General features: G+C 47.1%; 1 protein-coding gene across 2 annotated transcripts in view; it reads left to right on the forward strand.

Annotated features, from left to right (window-relative positions):
- The window catches only part of gpc5c (glypican 5c), an 83,760-nt gene that overhangs the window by 887 nt on the left and 62,991 nt on the right, over positions 1–19,882 (forward strand). For both annotated transcript variants that reach the window (XM_052087937.1, XM_052087938.1), the window contains exon 2: positions 8,688–8,849. In XM_052087937.1, coding sequence (XP_051943897.1) covers positions 8,688–8,849 — 162 coding nt within the window. The remainder of the gene's footprint in view (positions 1–8,687; positions 8,850–19,882) is intronic.

Genomic DNA, 19,882 nt, shown 5'->3' on the forward strand with positions numbered 1-19,882 from the left:
AACATTCAACATATTTTTTAATCGTGTTATATATTGTAACATTCATATACATGTATATTTACACTTTAAAGTAAAATACTGTGAACATTTTTCATCAAAACTCCTTTGACCTCCCTCATAAAACACATTTTAAAGATTAAAAAATGAAGAGAGAAACTCCATTTTGTAACATTCACCTCATTTATTTGTTAAAACTAGTATGATGTCTTGTAACACTGAATTGTATTTACAATTTAAAATGAGATGAAAACAATGACAATTCATCAAATATATATTTTTTTTAAGTCCGATATGGGTGACAAATGGTGTCGTGGTACATGAATTTGTGTACGGGCAGTGAAGGTGTGAATGCAAGTGCAAGTTGTTTGTCTTGGTTTGTGCTCTGTGACTCACCGGTGACCATTCCAGGGTGTATTCTGTCTTTCGCATGGTGGTCAGCTGCGATCAACTCCAGCAGCGCCCGGCCATCAAATATCTCAATTAATCTTTCCTCATTGCAATGAATAGCGATTCCATTAAAGCATCCCCCCCCCAAAAAAGGGCTTGAAAATAAGTTGTGCTTCTCTTTTTGGTGTGTCTAGTTTCACCACCGGGGGCAGTATAATAGTCACGAAGGCACAATCGGAAGAATAAAAGTTCGATGTCTGCTCCTAATGTAAGAGAATCTTTCAGATGCTGTAAAACTCATCTTTTTTTTCCCTAGGAGGATAAAGAATATATGCCTCGAGTATTGTTGCGTATTATCTTTCTACCCGTGTTGGTGTAATTCTTTTTGTTTTATGTTTAGTTTGACAGTAAACCTGGCAAGTCTGCAAAAAAAAAAATGGACTGGTGACCCTCATCTCAAAACTCGGTAGTCGGGTTGTTCAGTGGACCACTGCACTTACTACAGTAGTTGGGATGTTCACATTTTGGGGTTGCGCTTCCAAACATGATTTCATGTCAAATAATTGACGCGAGAGCAAGTTTCAGAATTTTACTTTGCTGCACATCGCAATATCTCGAAAATGAGTTCAGCACTGCCGATGCATCTTAAAGAAATGATCCCTTTCTGGCATCGGATTTTCCCTTACCAGATTACGTATGTATGAATGTCTTTTCACGTCCTGGTCTGTGTTTTTCCTTCTTCACCAAAAGGGAACAGTCGTTTTATGAGGATAACCATCAATTCCAAGAACATTTTGGAGGTGAAACACATTTGGAGAGAGTTCAGGTTTTGGTTCAACTATGCTGAGTTTCTCTCAGGGGGGGGTTAGCGTTGTCAGAGCTCTTAACACATGTTCCATTGACGTGGGGGCCACAGCTACCGGCTTTGCATTTCATGTTGATGCTGAGCAGTTTTACCTTTTTTAAATGTGCCATTTGGAAGCGAAGCCGGCTGGCCAAACATCCCATCCGTGAATAGTTGAGGCTCATCTTTGTACCGTTTAACAAATTCCAGCCCGGCCTTCCTATTCGTCATGCACATTAGTGGTTTGCAACTTCTGGTGTCTGCTGTTGCCTCTCTGCTTTTGTTCGCAAAGTCCGCTGCTGGTTTCGATCATAGTTGAGTAGGGTTCATTCTTTTCAGTTCTTAAAATTGATCTGTCATCAGTTTTCGATCCGATCTGGATGCAATGTTGAACTCTTTTATTATATTCATGTATTGTCATTCGGCCGCCGAAATAAAGTCTTGTATGTGAACCACTACACCACCGATGACCCTCCTCGACCCTCATCGTGATAACACAAAAGAAACCGACATATAAATTCTGATGTTTTTAGGCTTCTAAGGTTTCTGTCATCGCCTCCCGAGTTCCCAGCTGATCAAACACCGCACTGTTTTTTTTATGTGAAAGTTTTGGGCTTCTTATTTTGCTTTTTATTTACACTCGCCTTTAGAGTAGGTTGTTTTGGGTCGGGCCCGATCATGTCTTCAAAGTGGTTAACGGCGGCGGGGATGTTTTGAGTGGGGAGATTTGCCGCGCGTGTTTGTGTGTACGGAGGTTGCGCTACACCGCGTCACTTTTACAGATCAAATGCCAACAAAAGCAACGGTTGAAATTTGAAGTGGCAAACCTTCAGCTCCTTTCACAGTGTGTCGTTTGTGTCGGGATACAGTGCCGCGTTTCATTGCGGCGCGGCGAATCGGATTTCTCATCAAATGTGGCAATGGGGAACATCAGACACTGCTAACTGGAAATGGTCATGTAAAAAAATATAAATCCCCGGGGGGGGGGGGGGTGTACATTTTGTGTTGTTTGTTCACAGAATGTTTAAATCCTTACACGACCCCCCAAAAGCAGCAGCGTCACATTTCGTGTCCTAATCAAACTCCAAAGATCGGCGATCGCTGACGCGGAGATTTTTCAAGGGTGTTGTTCCCGTGTGCTGCCTCGATGTCGTGATACGCAGCCAAACATCACATCGCAAGATTAGGTCATAAATCCTCAGCGTCGCCGCTCAGACTTCTTTGGGAACCTCCTCAAACACCGACCACGTATTTTATAGCTCACTAGCTGGTTCGCCGCCGTCCGTGCGGCTCATCAGCTAGTTCCTGCGGAAGGCTGGTAAGGTGGGCCTTCGGCCCACAAAAGTGTTGTTGCTTGGTTCAACTTTTTGTTCATCTTCATTGCTTATCGCGAAAATAAAGAGATGTTTAGCTCTACTAAATAACTAACAATTTTATTGCAATGCTTGTGGGTAGACAAGATTTTTTCGCTAAGATGACCGCGCGATCGTAGTGAGCCACTGCCGGAGCGGCGCAGTGGCGGCCCGCAGCGGCGCGGTGAAGTAGGTACGTTTTGAAAAGGGACAGACGGAAGGACAGACCGCGTGCGGGACGACGCGCAATATATATATAGATTTCAAACAACCCTCTTAGCGCATGGCTTATCTGATTCTGTAAAAACATACGCTTTAAAAAAAAAATTCTTTCCCAGTTGGCAAATTTATACCCTCGTTCAGGGGGTGAAGAAACGCCGCGCGGTGCATCCTAAATTCAAAGCGATCGGGTCATGCGTTATTCGCAGGGGAATGGCAGCTCATTCATTCATTCATCTTCCTAACCGCTTGATCCTCACTAGGGTCGCGGGGGTGCTGGAGCCTATCCCAGCTGTCTCCGGGCAGTAGGCGGGGGACACCCTGAATCGGTTGCCAGCCAATCGTAGGGCACACATAGACGAACAGCCATCCACGCTTACATTCACACCTAGGGACAAATTAGAGCGTCCAATCAGCCTGCCACGCATGTTTTTGGAATGTGGGAGGAAACCGGAGCACCCGGAGAAAACCCACGCAGGCCCGGGGAGAACATGCAAACTCCACACAGGGAGGCCGCAGCTGGAATCGAACCCGGTACCTCTGCACTGTGAAGCCGACGTGCTAACCACTGGACTACCGGGCCGCTGGGAATGGAAGCTCTGCGTCTTATATCACATGTCGCCACATCCTTAACCAGTTAGACCATCAAAAGTTTTGGCGACGGCCAATCAAAGCCCTCCAAGCTGAGCATGGAGGGCTTTGATTGGCTGTCGATTCTGTCTTTGGATTCCCCTTTTAACTTGTCCTTTCTTGCTGAGGAGGCAAACACATGGGGGGGGGGGGGGGGACACGTCCGCCTCCACGTAGGCAAAAAATTGTTGCGCATCTGTGTTTTCCCAACTCCCTACTTCAGTCAAATAGCACAATCCCAAGCCTCGGACGTTCTTTGTCCATCGTTGGATTGTATTCACGTGGCGAAATGTGCCGTTCTCTGGCCCTTGGAGCTTCACAAAAAGCTGCGTCTTCAAGAACTCTTGTTTTCAGAGTTCAAACTACATTCTTGGCCAGCGTCTCGGCACCTCTGATCTAATCGTGTCCGTAGCTATCGGCCCGTCAGCCTTGCGCTTCGCCTTCTTAGCGCTCTCTGTCCGACCCCTTCGTCTTTGTACCGCGAGCCAGACCCCTGACAGGTCTCCAAACGCCACAGCTTTTATCCTTGTCCAAAAAAATGCAGGTATGCTGCAAAGACTCCTTTTGAGGTGTGTTTGCATTTGGCACCGTCCACCCCGAGCCCCCCGCCCATCTGTAAAAGCATGCGGCTCCTGTATGCTTACCGGATCAGACAAGTTAAAAGGGAACCGGTTTCCCCGGGCCGAAGAACCTTTTAATTGCTTGTTTTCTTACAATGTTTTTCTTGTTCTCATGTAAAATATCAAAATAACGGGGTCAGGAAACCGTAACCCCCTTCTTGATCTAACCGTATTAAAGAGCTGTGGCCGGCGTGTGGTTGATTTTAATTTTAAAAAATTTAATTGCGTGAAAAAACGGCCCTCTCGGCAGTATTCCGCCTGGCAACTGTGACACGACGTATCGCACATGGCATGTGAGCACGCGTGGCGATTATAGTTGTGACTTGTGCATCGAAGGGCACTGAGCTGTCACTGAAGGGATTGTTTGTAACAAGCCAAGACCCCCTCAGCCGTTGATTTTTTAATATGCTAAATTACTCCAGAGGTATTTGTCACCTGAGGATGATTAAAGGGAATTAGGATTCAGAGTTGAGTTTTAGGGGGTGAACCGTGTCAACGGTTTAGCCAGGCAGAATAAATTCAGTGGCCACTAATTACAAAGAAGCTGGAGACTACGCTTGCGTTTGTCAAGCCCCGCCCCCCCCCCCCAAAAAAAACCCCACACACACACGACTGAAAAGAAAAGAATTCATTTCTCATTTGTCATCTGCTTTGTAGCTCCTCATAAATCCCAGTCGTCATAATATATTAATATTGTTTATTTTAGCAAGCGGGGCGGCTCGGTAGTCCAGTGGTTAGCACGTGGGCTTCGAAGTGCAGAGGTACCGGGTTCGATTCCAGCTCCGGCCTCCCTGTGTGGGGTTTGCATGTTCTCCCCGGGCCTGTGTGGGTTTTCTCCGGGTGCTCCGGTTTCCTCCCACATTCCAAAAACATGCGTGGCAGGCTGATTGAACACTCTAAATTGTCCCTCGGTGTGAGTGTGAGCGTGGATGGTTGTTCGTTTCTGTGCGCCCTGCGATTGGCTGGCAACCGATTCAGGGTGTCCCCCGCCTGCTGCCCGAAGACAGCTGGGACCCTAGTGAGGATCAAGCGGTTAGGAAGATGAATGAATGAATGAATGAATTTTAGCAAGCCGGCGTACAGTACACAAGTCTGCACAGATGATTTGTTGAAATGGCTCCAATGAAATCACCTCTGGGAATGCGAGCTCGCTCATTAATTCACATTTTGGGAACAATGCGCTCCTTAAGCAGTTGGACCTTGCTTGGGCAGTTGTGCAAAGACGAACGATGAGATCACTTATTTATTTTTTTTTCCAAATTAAGTAATCCATGTGGCCCACATTGATTTCACGAGCCGCCTCTAGACAACCCATTCGCTCTTGAGACGTCGCAGAAATCCAAAACCAATGGTCAGTTGATTGCCGAGGCCTTTAATCGGATGCGATAACCCCGCCAAACTGCCAGATAAATTACAGCTGATCTGCTTTTTGAATTTTGACGAACCGAATCGCCGCGGAACTCCTGCCAAAGCTGCACAGTAGCCATCAGACTGAACTTTGGAAGAGCGCTCTGACTCTCCAAACTTTTACTGGTAGACCTTTGAGCGGCCCCGTGTTTGAAAAATATTTTAGTTCCCACCCGCTCAAAGACTCGGCGGTTGCTAAACGACTGCAAACACACGTGGCGTGGCCGCTAATGACCCCCCCCCCCCCCAAAGAAAAATGTGAGCAGGTATATTTGTGACACTGGTCAGACACTGGTCAGACAGTCCCGACCGCCGTGATGGCTTCAAGAGCCAAAAGTCTTTTCTGCGTATCACTTACTTCATCCAGCCACTCGCAAGGGACACTGAGGTCGGCCTGGATTACACTCGGGGTCTCCTGCGTATTCATTTCATATCAGAGAGATAATACGCAAACGCCGAGGAAAAGGAGAGCGAGATCACCCGCGATGAGCTCACGAGGCGCATGACTCGAAAGAAGGAGTCAATGATATTTCTTCATTGCGCGATGGCATCGGGAATTGGTTACGGTGTCATTGACCTGCCAGAGATATCACCATGTGTCATCAGAGTATTGATTGTCAAGACAAAAAAAAAAAACAGCAGTCCAAGCGGGCGGCCCGGTAGTCCAGTGGTTAGCACGTGGGCTTCACAGTGCAGAGGTACCGGGTTCGATTCCAGCTCCGGCCTCCCTGTGTGGAGTTTGCATGTTCTCCCCGGGCTTGCGTGGGTTTTCTCCGGGTGCTCCGGTTTCCTCCCACATTCCAAAAACACGCGTGGCCGGCTGGTTGAACACTCTAAATTGTCCCTAGTTGTGAGCGTGAGTCCAAATGGTTGTTCGTTTCTGTGTGCCCTGCGATTGGCTGGCAACCGATTCAGGGTGTCCCCCCGCCTACTGCCCGAAGACAGTTGGGATAGGCTCCAGCACCCCCCGCGACCCTAGTGTGGGTCAAGCGGCTCGGAAGATGAATGAATGAATGAATGAGCAGTCCAAGCTATCATCAATATGTTGTCCCACTCCAAATCAGCGCCTCCTAAATTCGCCGCACGACAAAGAAGCCAAAATTGGAACGATGATGTATTCCAATTCACTTCACAGCTTCACTGTGAGCTATACGAAGAGGTTGACGTGAGTCGCGTTCCAATCCCAAGACCGAGTTACCGCGCGCCGTTGTTGCACGACGTTCAAAATACGGACAACGTCAACATTAAAGAACGGGATGAGCTAATGAGTTGCAATGGGGCAGAAGATCCGGTTATCGCTCGACTCGGCCGGCTCCGAGATGGGAACAAATGGAGCCTCGGCAAGTAATTAAGAGACACCCAAGCCTGGCGAGGATGCGCCGGGCGAATGGGAGAGAGGGGGGGGGGGGCAGAAAGGGAAAGAGGGGATTGAGAATGTAACCCGATTGTGTTTCACGGAGGGATTTGGTCGCTGAGGCACTGGTCTTGCGGTCTGTCCTAAGGCCATACTTTAGGCTCTTGTTACAACACCTGCCTTCCAGCCCTTCCCCCCTTTAGCGGGAGTTATCATATCGAGGCTACCGCAACGACGGGGCTCTCTGAGCGCAAAACGGTTTGGGCAGGGAAACAAGTGGGGGAGGGAAAAGACTGTTTGAATAGATCCAAGTGCATCGTGACCGCTTTGAATGATGTCATGGCTGCGTTTATGATGGTGCGAAACGGGTGACGCTGGCCTCGTTCGGTGATGATGATGCTCTGATTGTTGTTCTGGTCAAGCGCATGAAATGTAAATTGTGCCCGCGTTTCACAACGACAAGCTGAAGATGTTTTCTGTATTCGGCAGAGAAAGTATTTATAGCGGGAAATGTCGTTCGTCGACTTTCTCACCCGCCCTTAGTGCCTCTTGTGTCTCCCCCAGCAGAGTTATGGGCTGTTTATCCGTGTGCATACTCAGGCCGCTATACAAACACGCGCATACTCGGGCTCCACGCTGGACAATCATATGAGATATACATAAATCTGTAGTCCCCCGGAAGCGACAGGACTACGTCGGATTTGGACTCCTGTTCATAGAGGTTTATTATTAGCGGCGGCAAGTGTCAGCTGTTTTTTTTTTCCAAACCTATTGCCTTGTAACGTCAACTCTAGCGTCATCCTTTTAGATACGAGTTTTTGAGGCTTGGACCAATCTTTCATATTGCCTTGTTGACCGTGCCATGTTGGGCCCCCATATCATCAAGATCAGGGGTGTCAAACTCATTTTTGTCCCGGGCCACATTGTAGTTACGGTTTCCCGCGGAGGGCCGTATGAATTTTGCGGAAACCATATAAATGTTTAATTACATACACGGCGCACAACAAATTGACGGATAACTAGTTTTAAAATCAGAAATCAAGAATAATGACTGTTATTATGGGTTACATATGACAATTTGTCATTTTCGGTTCAGACTTTAGCAAGCATCATGCAACTTGACATGCTTGATTTGCTTTCGCGGGCCACATAAAATGACGTGGCGGGCCAGATCTGGCCCCCGGGCCTTGACTTTGACACCATGATCAAGATCCTACGGGATCTGGCTGTTAAGGTCTTCGTGTCTATCTCATTTTCACTTGTGAAATACACCACAAGGAAGACACAGTTCTTGTAAGCTTCAGTGAGCCTAAAAATTAAAATGAACTATGGTTGCAAATGGGATGGAAAAACCCACGAGCTACTTCTAAATGGATACGTGCTAACTAGTCTGGAATTTCCTACTGGATCAATGACCCCCGGGAGGGTAGTCCAGTGCACAGTGCAGAGGTACCGGGTTCGATTCCAGCTCCGGCCTCCCTGTGTGGGGTTTGCATGTTCTCCCCGGGCCTGCGTGGGTTTTCTCCGGGTGCTCCGGTTTCCTCCCACATTCCAAAAACATGCGTGGCAGGCTGATTGAACACTCTAAATTGTCCCTAGGTGTGAGTGTGAGTGCGAATGGTTGTTCGTTTCTGTGTGCCCTGCGATTGGCTGGCAACCAATTCAGGGTGTCCCCCGCCTACTGCCCGGAGACAGCTGGGATAGGCTCCAGCACCCCCCAAGACCCTAGTGAGGATCAAGCGGCTCGGAAGATGAATAAATGAATGAATCAATGACCCCCAACGTCAATTCAAAGTAAAGCCGCAAATTATTTGTTTGCATTTTGTACCGAGTGGCGAGTTTACCTATGTCGTTGTCTTCTTTTCTCTCCCCAGATGTGGATCTCTTGGTCTGCAAGCACCAAGGTCCATCTTGCTGCACCCGCAAGATGGAGGAAAGCTACCAGTTCGCAGTGAGGAGAGAAACCCTCCACAACATTTACTTATACAGTTATGAGCTGAAGCACCTGATCGCTCGCCACTCGGATGCCTTCCAGGGTAAGTACAAAGACTACAAATCAGGCTTCGGGTTGTCCTGGATGGATTTAAGTGGACATGGTTTTGAAGTACATGTTTGGTGAGCTCGTCGTGATTTATCAAGTACATTCTCTTCTTGCTTCTGGTGCTTGATTGATGTTCTGCTCAAATTCTGGCCTCCTCATTGAAAGTCTTTCGATCTTAGCGAACTACCTGTTTATTTATTTTTTCCTTTTGCTGAACTCTTACTTCAAATGATTTAGAGGAATTAAAAGCTTTCAATTTTAATGAGTCTGCTTTCCTCGGCTGCATCAACGTTTACATTTTTTTTTTTTTGTCCAAGATCCTCAGGAACATTTTTTTTTTCTCGGTGCCCATCTGACCACAGCACCATAGCAGTGCGGTCTCAATTTGAACATTTCCTCCCTAAAAGTAGCGCAATCCCACACCATTCGAGAGATGCATTTATATTTTTGAGTTCTGTGTTATAGTTACGAGTATTATCGAAAGCTTACAATTACTCTGAGAAGACAATAGACTGCTTAGACACAGGCCATGTTTTACCCCATGATGAATGAGCGGATGCCACTTATGTTGCTCACAACTATGGGAAAAAAAACAGAGAATGGAATTTGTCAAAACTAACATTGCAGTCATGGAAATGAATACTTTTCACTTTGTTGGAATTATAGTGCCGTCAAACATGTTCTCGACGAGGCCACGCAGCGCTGGGGTGTCGGGCCTCTTCTCGGTTCCACTGCACTAATACATGCAAAAATGTCTGAATGTGTTCCTGGTATTTGCCCTTTTCGTCATCATTAAGCTCCTTCACGTCTTACCTCATGTCTGGGGGCCCGTCTGGCTGAATGAGGATCGAGTGCTTTACACAAAGGCCAAAATGGAAAAATGACGTGTTATCAACAGATACAAGCGGGTGGCGGGGTGGCGGGGGGGATAATCGGAATAAAAAGATGACATCACGAGTCATCCACTTGCAAAGCCTTCGAAGGACAGTCTTTGCTGCCTTCGTGTGCTTCAAGTGGAACGTGGCACATGACTCGTGTACGTATGAACGGACAGCGATTTGATTTTAGCCGATACCATCTGAACTCAGACGGGTGGAAAAGTCCTGGGTTGTTGCTCTGTTCGTGTTCTGTGAAAATTCTGTGAAAGGTTCTGTAAAAATCGGAAATCAGTTTTTTCCTCTTTCATATCACGCGCTTTGTATTGTTCCGAGTCTCGCTGAGGGGTGAGATGAGAAATGCTGCGCATGGCTGCCTGAATGTGTGTTTTCATTGGCTTGTCCTTGTTTGGACAGTGCAAAAGGCCCTACTGTGCTTTGTCATGAGTGGGAGTTGTCATGTCACGACCCTACAAACACACATCGCGTTTATAAAAGTGATGGGTCTTTGTTCCCCAACAGCATATTCAGAAAGCTCAACCCTACACGGAACCTATAATCTTGATATCAGCTCATCACAAATGCCTGTCGGGTGGTTCCATGTTTTTAAGTCCCCCCACACCCCCTCCTTAAAATCCACTATAACAATAACCACATGCTTTTTAAAAAAAAAAAAAAATCCTTTTTAACTTCCCCGAAACACATGCACAGACACGCCCAAGCTAGCTCCTCTGGTCTCCTCCATCCCCTTCATGTAAACAAACACGCCTTCCTCATCCACTTTCAGGAGAAGACATGACTTAACTGTCATGGAGGAAAGGTGTCAAACACGAAGCAAAGTGTGAGCCAGGCAGGCTTAGAGTTTCCATCATGATGGGCTTTGCCTTGTCAACCCAGCGTAGACAATCGCTAGCGGAATAATCTGACAGCCTGGACACATTTTCATTGATCTTCATGCGGGTTGAAACACTTTGGTTTACTCGTTGAAGACATTATACAGATGAGGTGGCTTGGGCATCTGATTCGGATGCCTCCTGAACGCCTCCCTGGTGAGGTGTTCCGGGCATGTCCCACCGGGAGGAGACCCCGAGGAAGACCCAGGACACGCTGGAGAGACTATGTCACCCAGCTGGCCTGGGAACGCCTCGGGATCCCCCGGGGAGAGCTGGAAGAAGTAGCTAGGGAGAGGGAAGTCTGGGCTTCCCTGCTAAAGCTGTTGCCCCCGCGACCCGGCCCCGGATAAGCGGTAGATGATGGATGGATGGATGGATGGACATTATACAGGTTCATCATGCTAGCCTAAGACAACAAATTTTGGTGAAGCAAACCAGAGATCTCCAGTGTTGGGTTAGCACATGCTAACGCTAAAGACAAGTTGAGGATTCATTTTTTTCTTTCTGGTCATGCGCATGGCAAATATTACACTGTGGAAACTGTGGGAATCTCCCTCAGGATTAATAAAGTCTCCATTTTTCCATCCATCCACCTCTCCAAATGATCCAGCTCGCTTTAAAAGTTTCTCAGTGTCATATTCTTTCAAGACACTTGGTCAAAATGCAGTAAAATTCATTGTCAAAACGCCACTCAATTTGTGGAGGTACAGCGTTCAACTATTTTTGTTCATTCCAGCCTTCTTAATTTTTGGGCCATTGTTCAAAGACATGAGTAAGAAAACCACACTATGGAAGGATTTGAGCGGATTTGACTCGGTGGTTATCCGTCTCAATCATGACATGCATTTGGTTCACTAGCTACAGCATTCATTCATTCATCTTCCTAACCGCTTGATCCTCACTAGGGTCGCGGGGGGTGCTGGAGCCAATCCCAGCTGTCTCCGGGCAGTAGGCGGGGGATACCCTGAATCGGTTGCCAGCCAATCGCAGGGCACACAGAAACGAACAACCACTCACACTCACACCTAGGGACAATTTAGAGTGTTCAATCAGCCTGCCATGCCTATTTTTGGAATGTGGGATGAAACCGGAGCACCCGGAGAAAACCCACGCAGGCCCGGGGAGAACATGCAAACTCCACACAGGGAGGCCGGAGCTGGAATCGAACCCGGTACCTCTGCACTGTGAAGCCGACGTGCTAACCACTGGACTACCGGGCCGCCTAGCTACAGCATGTCAACACCAAAACATTTTTTTCTCTTTGGACAGTCTAATGGCGTGGCTGCTTAGCAGTGCATCGTTTTCTGCTGTGAGTGTGCGCATGTCAGATAGGGAAAGGCAGACGAGCCAGGAGGGGGGGAGGGCAGAAAAAAACCAACGTGACAGCCAGTATGCAGAGCTTCGGGCTGTCATGGCTGCTTTAGAGTGCCTTGTTGTTGCAGCATGAAGAAGCCCCGTTACAACCCGGCCTGATATATTCCGGCCACAGGCTGTAAGTTTGTCCCTCCTGTCTCGCCATCATTTCCCACCCTCTCATACGCGCTCTCTGTGTCAATATCCGCATATATTTTTCTTTGCAGATGTTTTGACCGGCCGTGCTATTGCTCTAGAGGCTGATGCTTGGACACTGGAGGACGGTGCGCCGCACCATGATCTCATGCTCAAATTAGGGAGGATATCCGGAATGCGTCCCTACACGTCTCATTTAATCACTCGGGGCGGGGAGGAAACGTGTTTATGGACCTAATAGAGGAACGAATACATTGCGTATTTCAGGGTGAATGTGCTCGTGTCCCAGTCGTGTTTGTGTTGGAGCTATGCCTCTATGGTCTCCTGAGTGGACATGACACATCACAACAGGATGAGTCTGCAAGGGTTCCGGCTTGCCGAGTGAAAAGTGGGGGAAGGCTGAAGTCGGGGAGGTGGAGTCTTAAAAGACTTGTGGAGTCATAAAGTCGCACGTCAACCGTCGCTAATCACCTCTGCTTTTCATCTGCTTCTCACACCTAATAGAGATGTGTGACAACCCCCTCAGAAGCAGGCTGAAGAGAGGGTGGAAGGAGACAAACCTCTTCTACACAGACATGTTTGGCGCTTCGGTGTGTGGCTTTCAAAGCAAAACTAAAGCCACGCCCCCATATGATACGTAGAAATACAATGGTGCGTCAACACATGTAGACAGACGGCATCATAAAATCACAGGCATATATTCTTTATCCTCTGCGATAAATGACTAATATTACTGCAGTGTACGGAGTCACTGAAAGTAGTTTGTGTCTGCATGACTGTGATGTGACCCCCCCAAAAAAACAGATCTCAAAAATGTCACTGGGTTTTACGCAATGGATCAATGGCGTTTCCATTCATTTCAATATGGAAAGATGATTGGACGCGTTTTGATTCACGAGCGTGGTCACAGCATTAATTGAACCAAGGCGCCAGTGGAAGAGAAAAACAAACAAATAAGCACAAATTGAAGCGGGACCAAACATCGCGGGCAAAAACCGCTAGCGCCACAACAAAAATGCCTCGGGCCAAGCTTTTGCCATCTTCTTGTAGCACGAAAGAGAATGTTAGAATAGATGAGAAGGCGAAGCTCCTCGGATTGAGAGAATCTGTAAAAAAAAAAAAGTGGGTTCAGAAGGGTTCAGGTGTTAAACTGGACACTCTCGATTCTAGCTTGAGGAATACCCCGACACCTGAAAGTCGAACATTTCTGGGACGACTTTGTCCCCCCGCCCTCGCCATTTTTTTTTTTTTTGGCATCAGTTACACACAATACATGTTTTTATTTCGACGGGTATTTTCAACTCATTGCTCTTCTTTTTTTTTTTTTTTTTGTCCATCTGAGTTCCACTCCAAGTGCGGACTGCTCTGTCGACAACGGGCTTCTTAACAAGAGTGGGCATCGTGCCAGCGGCGTTCTTGCTTGGCCTGCACGCTGCAAGGGACCCACATGTTGTCTGCCAAGCATGCACGCAACACAACGTAGCCATAAATGCATCAATCTTCAGCCATCTTCCTCCCCGGTTAATATCTCTCCCCCCCCCCCCCCCGTCCCTTTCATCGTTCTTCAGCTCCTCTCATTTGACTTTCATTGCCTAGATGAATGAGAGGTCTGCGTGGAGGAGACTCTTTGCAGGCATTCCCAAAATCAATTCAAACTGCGAAGGGGGGGGGGGGGGGGAAGTGCCACTTTTATTGTGAGCCAACATCATCTTCTCTCTCCGGGAAAGATCTTCTTACACAGCCTTGCGAATTTGACACATTGTTCTTCCTCTTGCCATTTCACATCTCAACAAAAGCTCTGAAACTCTTGCAATTATCACATCAAGACCGCAAGTTTGAAGTCCGAAGGTGTTTATTGGTCTTCAATTAGGGTCATCGAGATTTGGACATTACCGGATCTCTGCTTGTCGGGCTGTTGGGATTTCTCCTCCATTGCTGCTGACTGGTCCAGATTGACTATACACCCGCTAACCCCCCTCCCCCGGACCCCCGCCTCTTCCCTCTGTGTTCAGTCTGACACAGAAGGAGGAGGCTCATTTGTTAAGCTCTGAGATATGCAGTAGTTTTGCGTATGTGACTACATAATCGTTCCCTTCTGGTTGGAATGCTCCAACTTTACGCGTTTGCTGCGAAAGAAGCCAAAAACTTGTGAGAACTCATGTTGGACTTGAACAAACCGAGGTCTGGGTAAGGAGAATCCACTGAGGGGAAGGAGGAGCTTGTATCTGTGTTGCAACTTTTCAGTCCGACATTGGCCGGTTTCCAATCCGTCTTTTCCCTTCTGGCTCACTTGGTCAGTCATCCGCCCGTTCGACAGCCATTCAAGTGCACTCACTTTGCATTTTATAGGCCATATCGGACACTCTTCTGCTCCCACCCCGTCTTCCTCCTCGACTTGGTGGCTCCTCGCAAGCCATTAAGGAGTCCCCATGGTGGGCCTTTTGTCACTCAGCCTCCAGTCACTCCTCCATTGTGTCGCAAAGGAACGAAGTACAATTCATGAGAAAAGCGTTAGACGGGGAGCAAAACGACATTTCGATTTGTCTCTTTGGGGCCTTAAATAGTTTGTGTGAGGTACGAATGATTATTATGACCACGCCACATTATTGTGCCACGCTGAAGCCAAGGTGTTATTTTTCATTTTGAATCCGGCTACGGTTTTCCTTGACCAAAACAAGGCCTCGTACATTGCAATCAGTAGAACCCATGAGATTCAGTTTTCCATCCATCCATCCATCATCTACCGCTTATCCGGGGCCGGGTCGCGGGGGCAACATCTTTAGCAGGGAAGCCCAGACTTCCCTCTCCCTAGCTACTTCTTCCAGCTCTCCCCGGGGGATCCCGAGACGTTCCCAGGCCAGCTGGGTGACAGTCTCTCCAGCGTGTCCTGGGTCTTCCTCGGGGTCTCCTCCCGGTGGGACATGCCCGGAACACCTCACCAGGGAGGCGCGCAGGAGGCATCCGAATCAGATGCCCAAGCCACCTCATCTGGCTCCTCTCGATGTGGAGGAGAAGCGGCTCGACTCTGAGCCCCTCCCGGATGACCGAGCTTCTCACCTTATCTCTAAGGGAGAGCCCGGACACCCTGCGGAGAAAACTCATTTCGGCCGCTTGTATCCGGGATCTCGTTCTTTTGGTCACGACCCATAGCTCGTGACCATAGATGAGGGTTGGGACGTCCATGATTCAGTTTTCGATGATTCTTTTTGGTGGCCAAGCCACACATAATTGACCCCTTGTGACTGAGCCACACCTGTTCGGCACATTCTTGACGATCCCCTTTCACCTTGCAGTGGTTTCACACTCGTGCATTTGCGCCTCTATTTTACGTTCCTCATCTGCCGGTCAGAGTATTTCCCTTCTGCCTCTGTGTTATCCGCAGGCAAATTTGACCTTAACGACCCTCTGCTTATCGCAAATGCCCGCATCAATTCTTTACGCCGTGCCATTTTGTAGAACAAAGGCTTGCCCTTGGCTAAAGCGGCGGTGGATCTTTCGGATTGCCCCCCCCCCCCGTGTGTTGTCATACCTGATGTGCATTTTGTCGGCGCATGGCGGCGGTCATTGCGTGTGACACGTGCTGCCCTTTAACACCGTATCAGAAGCGTCACCGTGATTTACGCACCGATAAAGTACAGAGAAATGAGGGGTTACTGTAGACCCCCCCCCCCCCCCGCCCCCTGGCCTTCCTAATGCCTCAGACCAGGGGTGCTGTCCGTCAGTCTGTCAGGCATTCTATCCCCATGCTGGCCCTCAGAATATAACCCCTTCATGGTATTAGGAATTTGAACACCCCCCCCCCCCTAACCCCTCCCTTCACCTCCCATGCTCTCCCCTGGCTTTCTCTTCAGCCCGCTGTCTCCTCTCCCAGCGTCCTTCTCTCATCTGCTCGTTCGCCAGCCTTCGGTCATGTTTCCGCTCTCTGGCCAGAGCGGATAGCAATGATCCTCTCTCAAATCTGCACCTCCGTCCCTCCTCCCGTCGCATTACAGCAGTGTACCCTGACACCGAATATGCCCCTGGCATCTATGCAGTTGTTTATCTTTGAGGGGGGGTTATGATTACTATAATACTGATAGCGAGGTAAGAAATGATCCGCAACATTCTTGCCATCTTCCACCAAATTTCACTTCCTGTCTTGAGTAAATAATAATTTGGGGTTGTGTTATTTTTTTTGGGGGGGGGGGGGTATACATTTGTGATTTCATTTGTCAGTTCTCAAAGGGGGCGGCCCAGTAGCCCAGTGGTTAGCACGTCGGCTTCACAGTGCAGAGGTATCGGGTTCGATTCCAGCTCCGGCCTCCCTGTGTGGAGTTTGCATGTTCTCCCTGGGCCTGCGTGGGTTTTCTCCGGGTGCTCCGGTTTCCTCCCACATTCCAAAAACATGCGTGGCAGGCTGATTGAACACTCAATCTACAGCTTTAGACTGTAGACGTCGTGCTTGGCTGCGCAAAATGACGATTCAACTGATTGCTTCTTTGTCTTAATAATAGTTTATTACCGTGTAACTGTTTGCTGTAAGGTTGCAGGCCGACCGAGATTGCATGACATTGCAGCTCTCAGTTGAAACCTAAGAAGCGTTTTGCTGGGTGAGAGATGTTTCACTGTGCTGTATCTTTACTAATTAAAACAGGCCCGTGTAATCCACACACATGTCACTATGCTGCATATGTGCGTGGTGACCTGTTTGAAACCAAAGCTGGCGACGGGATTAAGATGCTTTTCCCTGAGAAGATGCGAGGCGATGACCAATCGCGGCTGTTTGCCAAGTCGGGAATGACGCACAGCTCCATGGCATTAGATCGGTGTCTCCAACCTCATTACCACATTGCCACACACGTGTAATCCTATACACACACGCACACACACACACCATTTTTTTTTTTTTAAATGGAGGAGCATGTGATGAAAACTTTTGCTTACATTATACAATGGCAGCTCCAAGATGAAACTCGTTAAGGCTTGTACCATTCGGAGTTTGATCAAAATTTTCAGAAAAAAATATGTCAGGAGTGCTACACATGAATTCAAGCTACATTTGAGCATCAGCAAAGGCCACTGCTGTTTGACTGTCTCTAAAATATTTTCCCGAGCGATTAAAAATAAATAAAAACATGGATAAAATTGTACAAAAATCTTTAAGTCGTCAGGTACTTATGCATTTTATTCTTCTGCCCGATTTTTTTTCCTCTTCTTTGTATTTTCTGGTGGTCTGGCTCCCTTGTGGCACCATGCTGTCTCTCACAGGTCAGTCTTAGTTTTATGACAGACATCTGGTTTGAGAAAAGGTTTTGGGTGGCAATATCGTTATTTATACAGTTACCGGTAGTTCTGACCAAGCATATCATTCCTTTATGCCTGTATCTCACTGAGCGGCGAAGGTTTGCAAATACATAATCGTTTGCGACCTTGAAGGAACCCTCATGGAAAAAAAAAAAAATTCTACCCGCAATATACAGTAACATCACTTGACCTTTTAACTTAACACACCACTTTACAGGTATTGCAGCAATTAATGTTGCCTATATCAACGCATATGTTTATTTAACATTAGTAGGGATTGTTGTTTTTTTTTGGGGTGTCTGCTTTTGTTTTCTTTATAGAGCCTTCAATCAGGAGAATTGATTAGTTAATCCTGAGCGGTGTTGTGTGTTTTGTATGTTTTGACAAGAAGGAGCACGAGTTGAAGATTTAGACTGCTCTGTTAACACTTCACGTACGCCTCTCGTAAGCTAGCTGTTAACCGCTAGCTGCCAAGTGGCTAGCTGCCATAGGCTTGTCACTTGTGATCAAAAGGTAGAGTGTTATGCGTGTGTAATGTTTGAAAGTTTACATTAGTGGTAAATGTAATTAAAAAAACAATAATACAACAGTCCCCCCCCCCCTCCCCATTTAGTGTAACTTTTGTTTCGCTCAGCCCTTAAAGAGATTCAGATTGAAAAGAACATGTAGAGTCCAACAGCAGAATGCGGTGTCTCAGAAAGTTTGGTTTTCGGGTTCCAAGTTTCTGAATAAGAGATTTGCTAACTAATGATGATAGTTCTATCATGGAAACACTTAAATTTGAAACAGACACTAAAATAAAGAGCTGCCTCGCTTGCTCCGTTTTGCCCAATGACTATAAATGAGTAATAGGGAATACATTAAAAGGCCAAATGTGGTAATTGTTCAATAGTTACAGACTTTTTATTTCTAATCTTAAAGAACATTTAAATACAAATCATATCCACACCATATCAAGGTGAATTTCATCTCTGGTCAGTGATAATTTGTTATCACCTACCTCTTTGCAAGCACGTTTTTTTTTCTGTACACGTGTCACACGGCACATATTTCATCTCTTCCAGCGCGTTATCTGAAAGCCAATATGGAAACTTGCACACTGGATGACTGACAGGATTCATTTTGGTGAAATGAATTCAGATGCTGGAGCCTGTGAAATAGTCCATTCTCTTCAGGGAATGCTATTCTTTACACAGTATAATCAGGCTGTGCGAGCCCTGTGTCAGTGCAGGCCTGTCTGGTGCCGCATGTCTGTGCTGGGTTTTGGCAACCACACTTGAAGCCGTGGCTCCCTCACGCTCTAACAATACTGCTCAGTTCAACTCACACATGCTTACACTCATCTTTCACAATACTGAAATGCCTCAGAAGTCAGAGACCACTGTGTTGCAAAGCGTGGTAACACTATACTTCTGGCTTGAATCAGACATCTGCCATTTTATTTTTTATGTTTTACTTTGATATTATGGAGACCGACTCCCCATAATGACAGTTTAGCAGTGCCATACAGAATGTCAAGGGGAAGTAGCCTTTTATGATTAAAACTCTGCGTTGTCACCCGGTTGCCTGGTGAAAGGTTTCCAAAGCCATAAGTTCTCTTTTGGATACGCAGGCATCCTTCCTGTGAGGTTGTCCTGGAAAGTATGCAGCTCCAAAGCTGGTATTCTTGGGCTCTTCCTCACATTTTCAAATGAACTGCTTCATACAAAACTTAAGAGCGGCTTCCTAATAGGAGAATGTGACACAGTAATGATACTCAGGCACAGCATTGTGTGAGGTGAAAGCTGTATTCAGGCTCTGCGGTCGCAATTTGGGCCTTCAAAGCTGCCTTTTTTGATTTCTTATGTTTTGTTCTCACTCTGTTCCCCAGTACTATAAATTACGGAGAAACCCACAGCAGTTGTTTGATTTATCACAGTTGAGGCGCTGAGTCAGTATGAGCGTGGGAGAGCGCTTGATAAAGAACAGAGAAAAGCTGAGAATGATTTATCAAGAGATTCGGTGTTTCCTTTCAATGCGGAATATATTCGGAAAGGTGGACTTTTGTCATCTCCATAAACTGTGCACATTGGAAGAAACGGAAGCGCAAAGATGGGGATGTGCGACGATCCCGGGGGCCAAATTAATCCAAATGGCTTTTCAAAATGTCCTCCTCCATGGTATTCGGTACAAATGTAGATGACCTTTTGTGGGGGTCCATCAAGTTTGATTGTAAAGTTGCCGATTAATGCTCATGTGAAAATAAAGTGACACTCTTTTCAGCAACGTGTTTACATTTTTTTTTCTCATTTTGTTTTGTATTGGGACCCAAGCCAAATTCTTACAGGCGGAATAAGTACTGCAGCCAGAGAATAGGAGGTTAGAGCTCACCTCAAGGATACCCCTTTGGGGCTCATGAATACAGTCAAAGGGCTGATTGTTAACGGCCCTCATGCAGGTTTTTCAAGATGGAACATTCAAATTACTAT

Source organism: Hippocampus zosterae, chromosome 15, assembly GCF_025434085.1.
Source record: "Hippocampus zosterae strain Florida chromosome 15, ASM2543408v3, whole genome shotgun sequence".
Taxonomy (NCBI): Eukaryota; Metazoa; Chordata; class Actinopteri; order Syngnathiformes; family Syngnathidae; genus Hippocampus; species Hippocampus zosterae.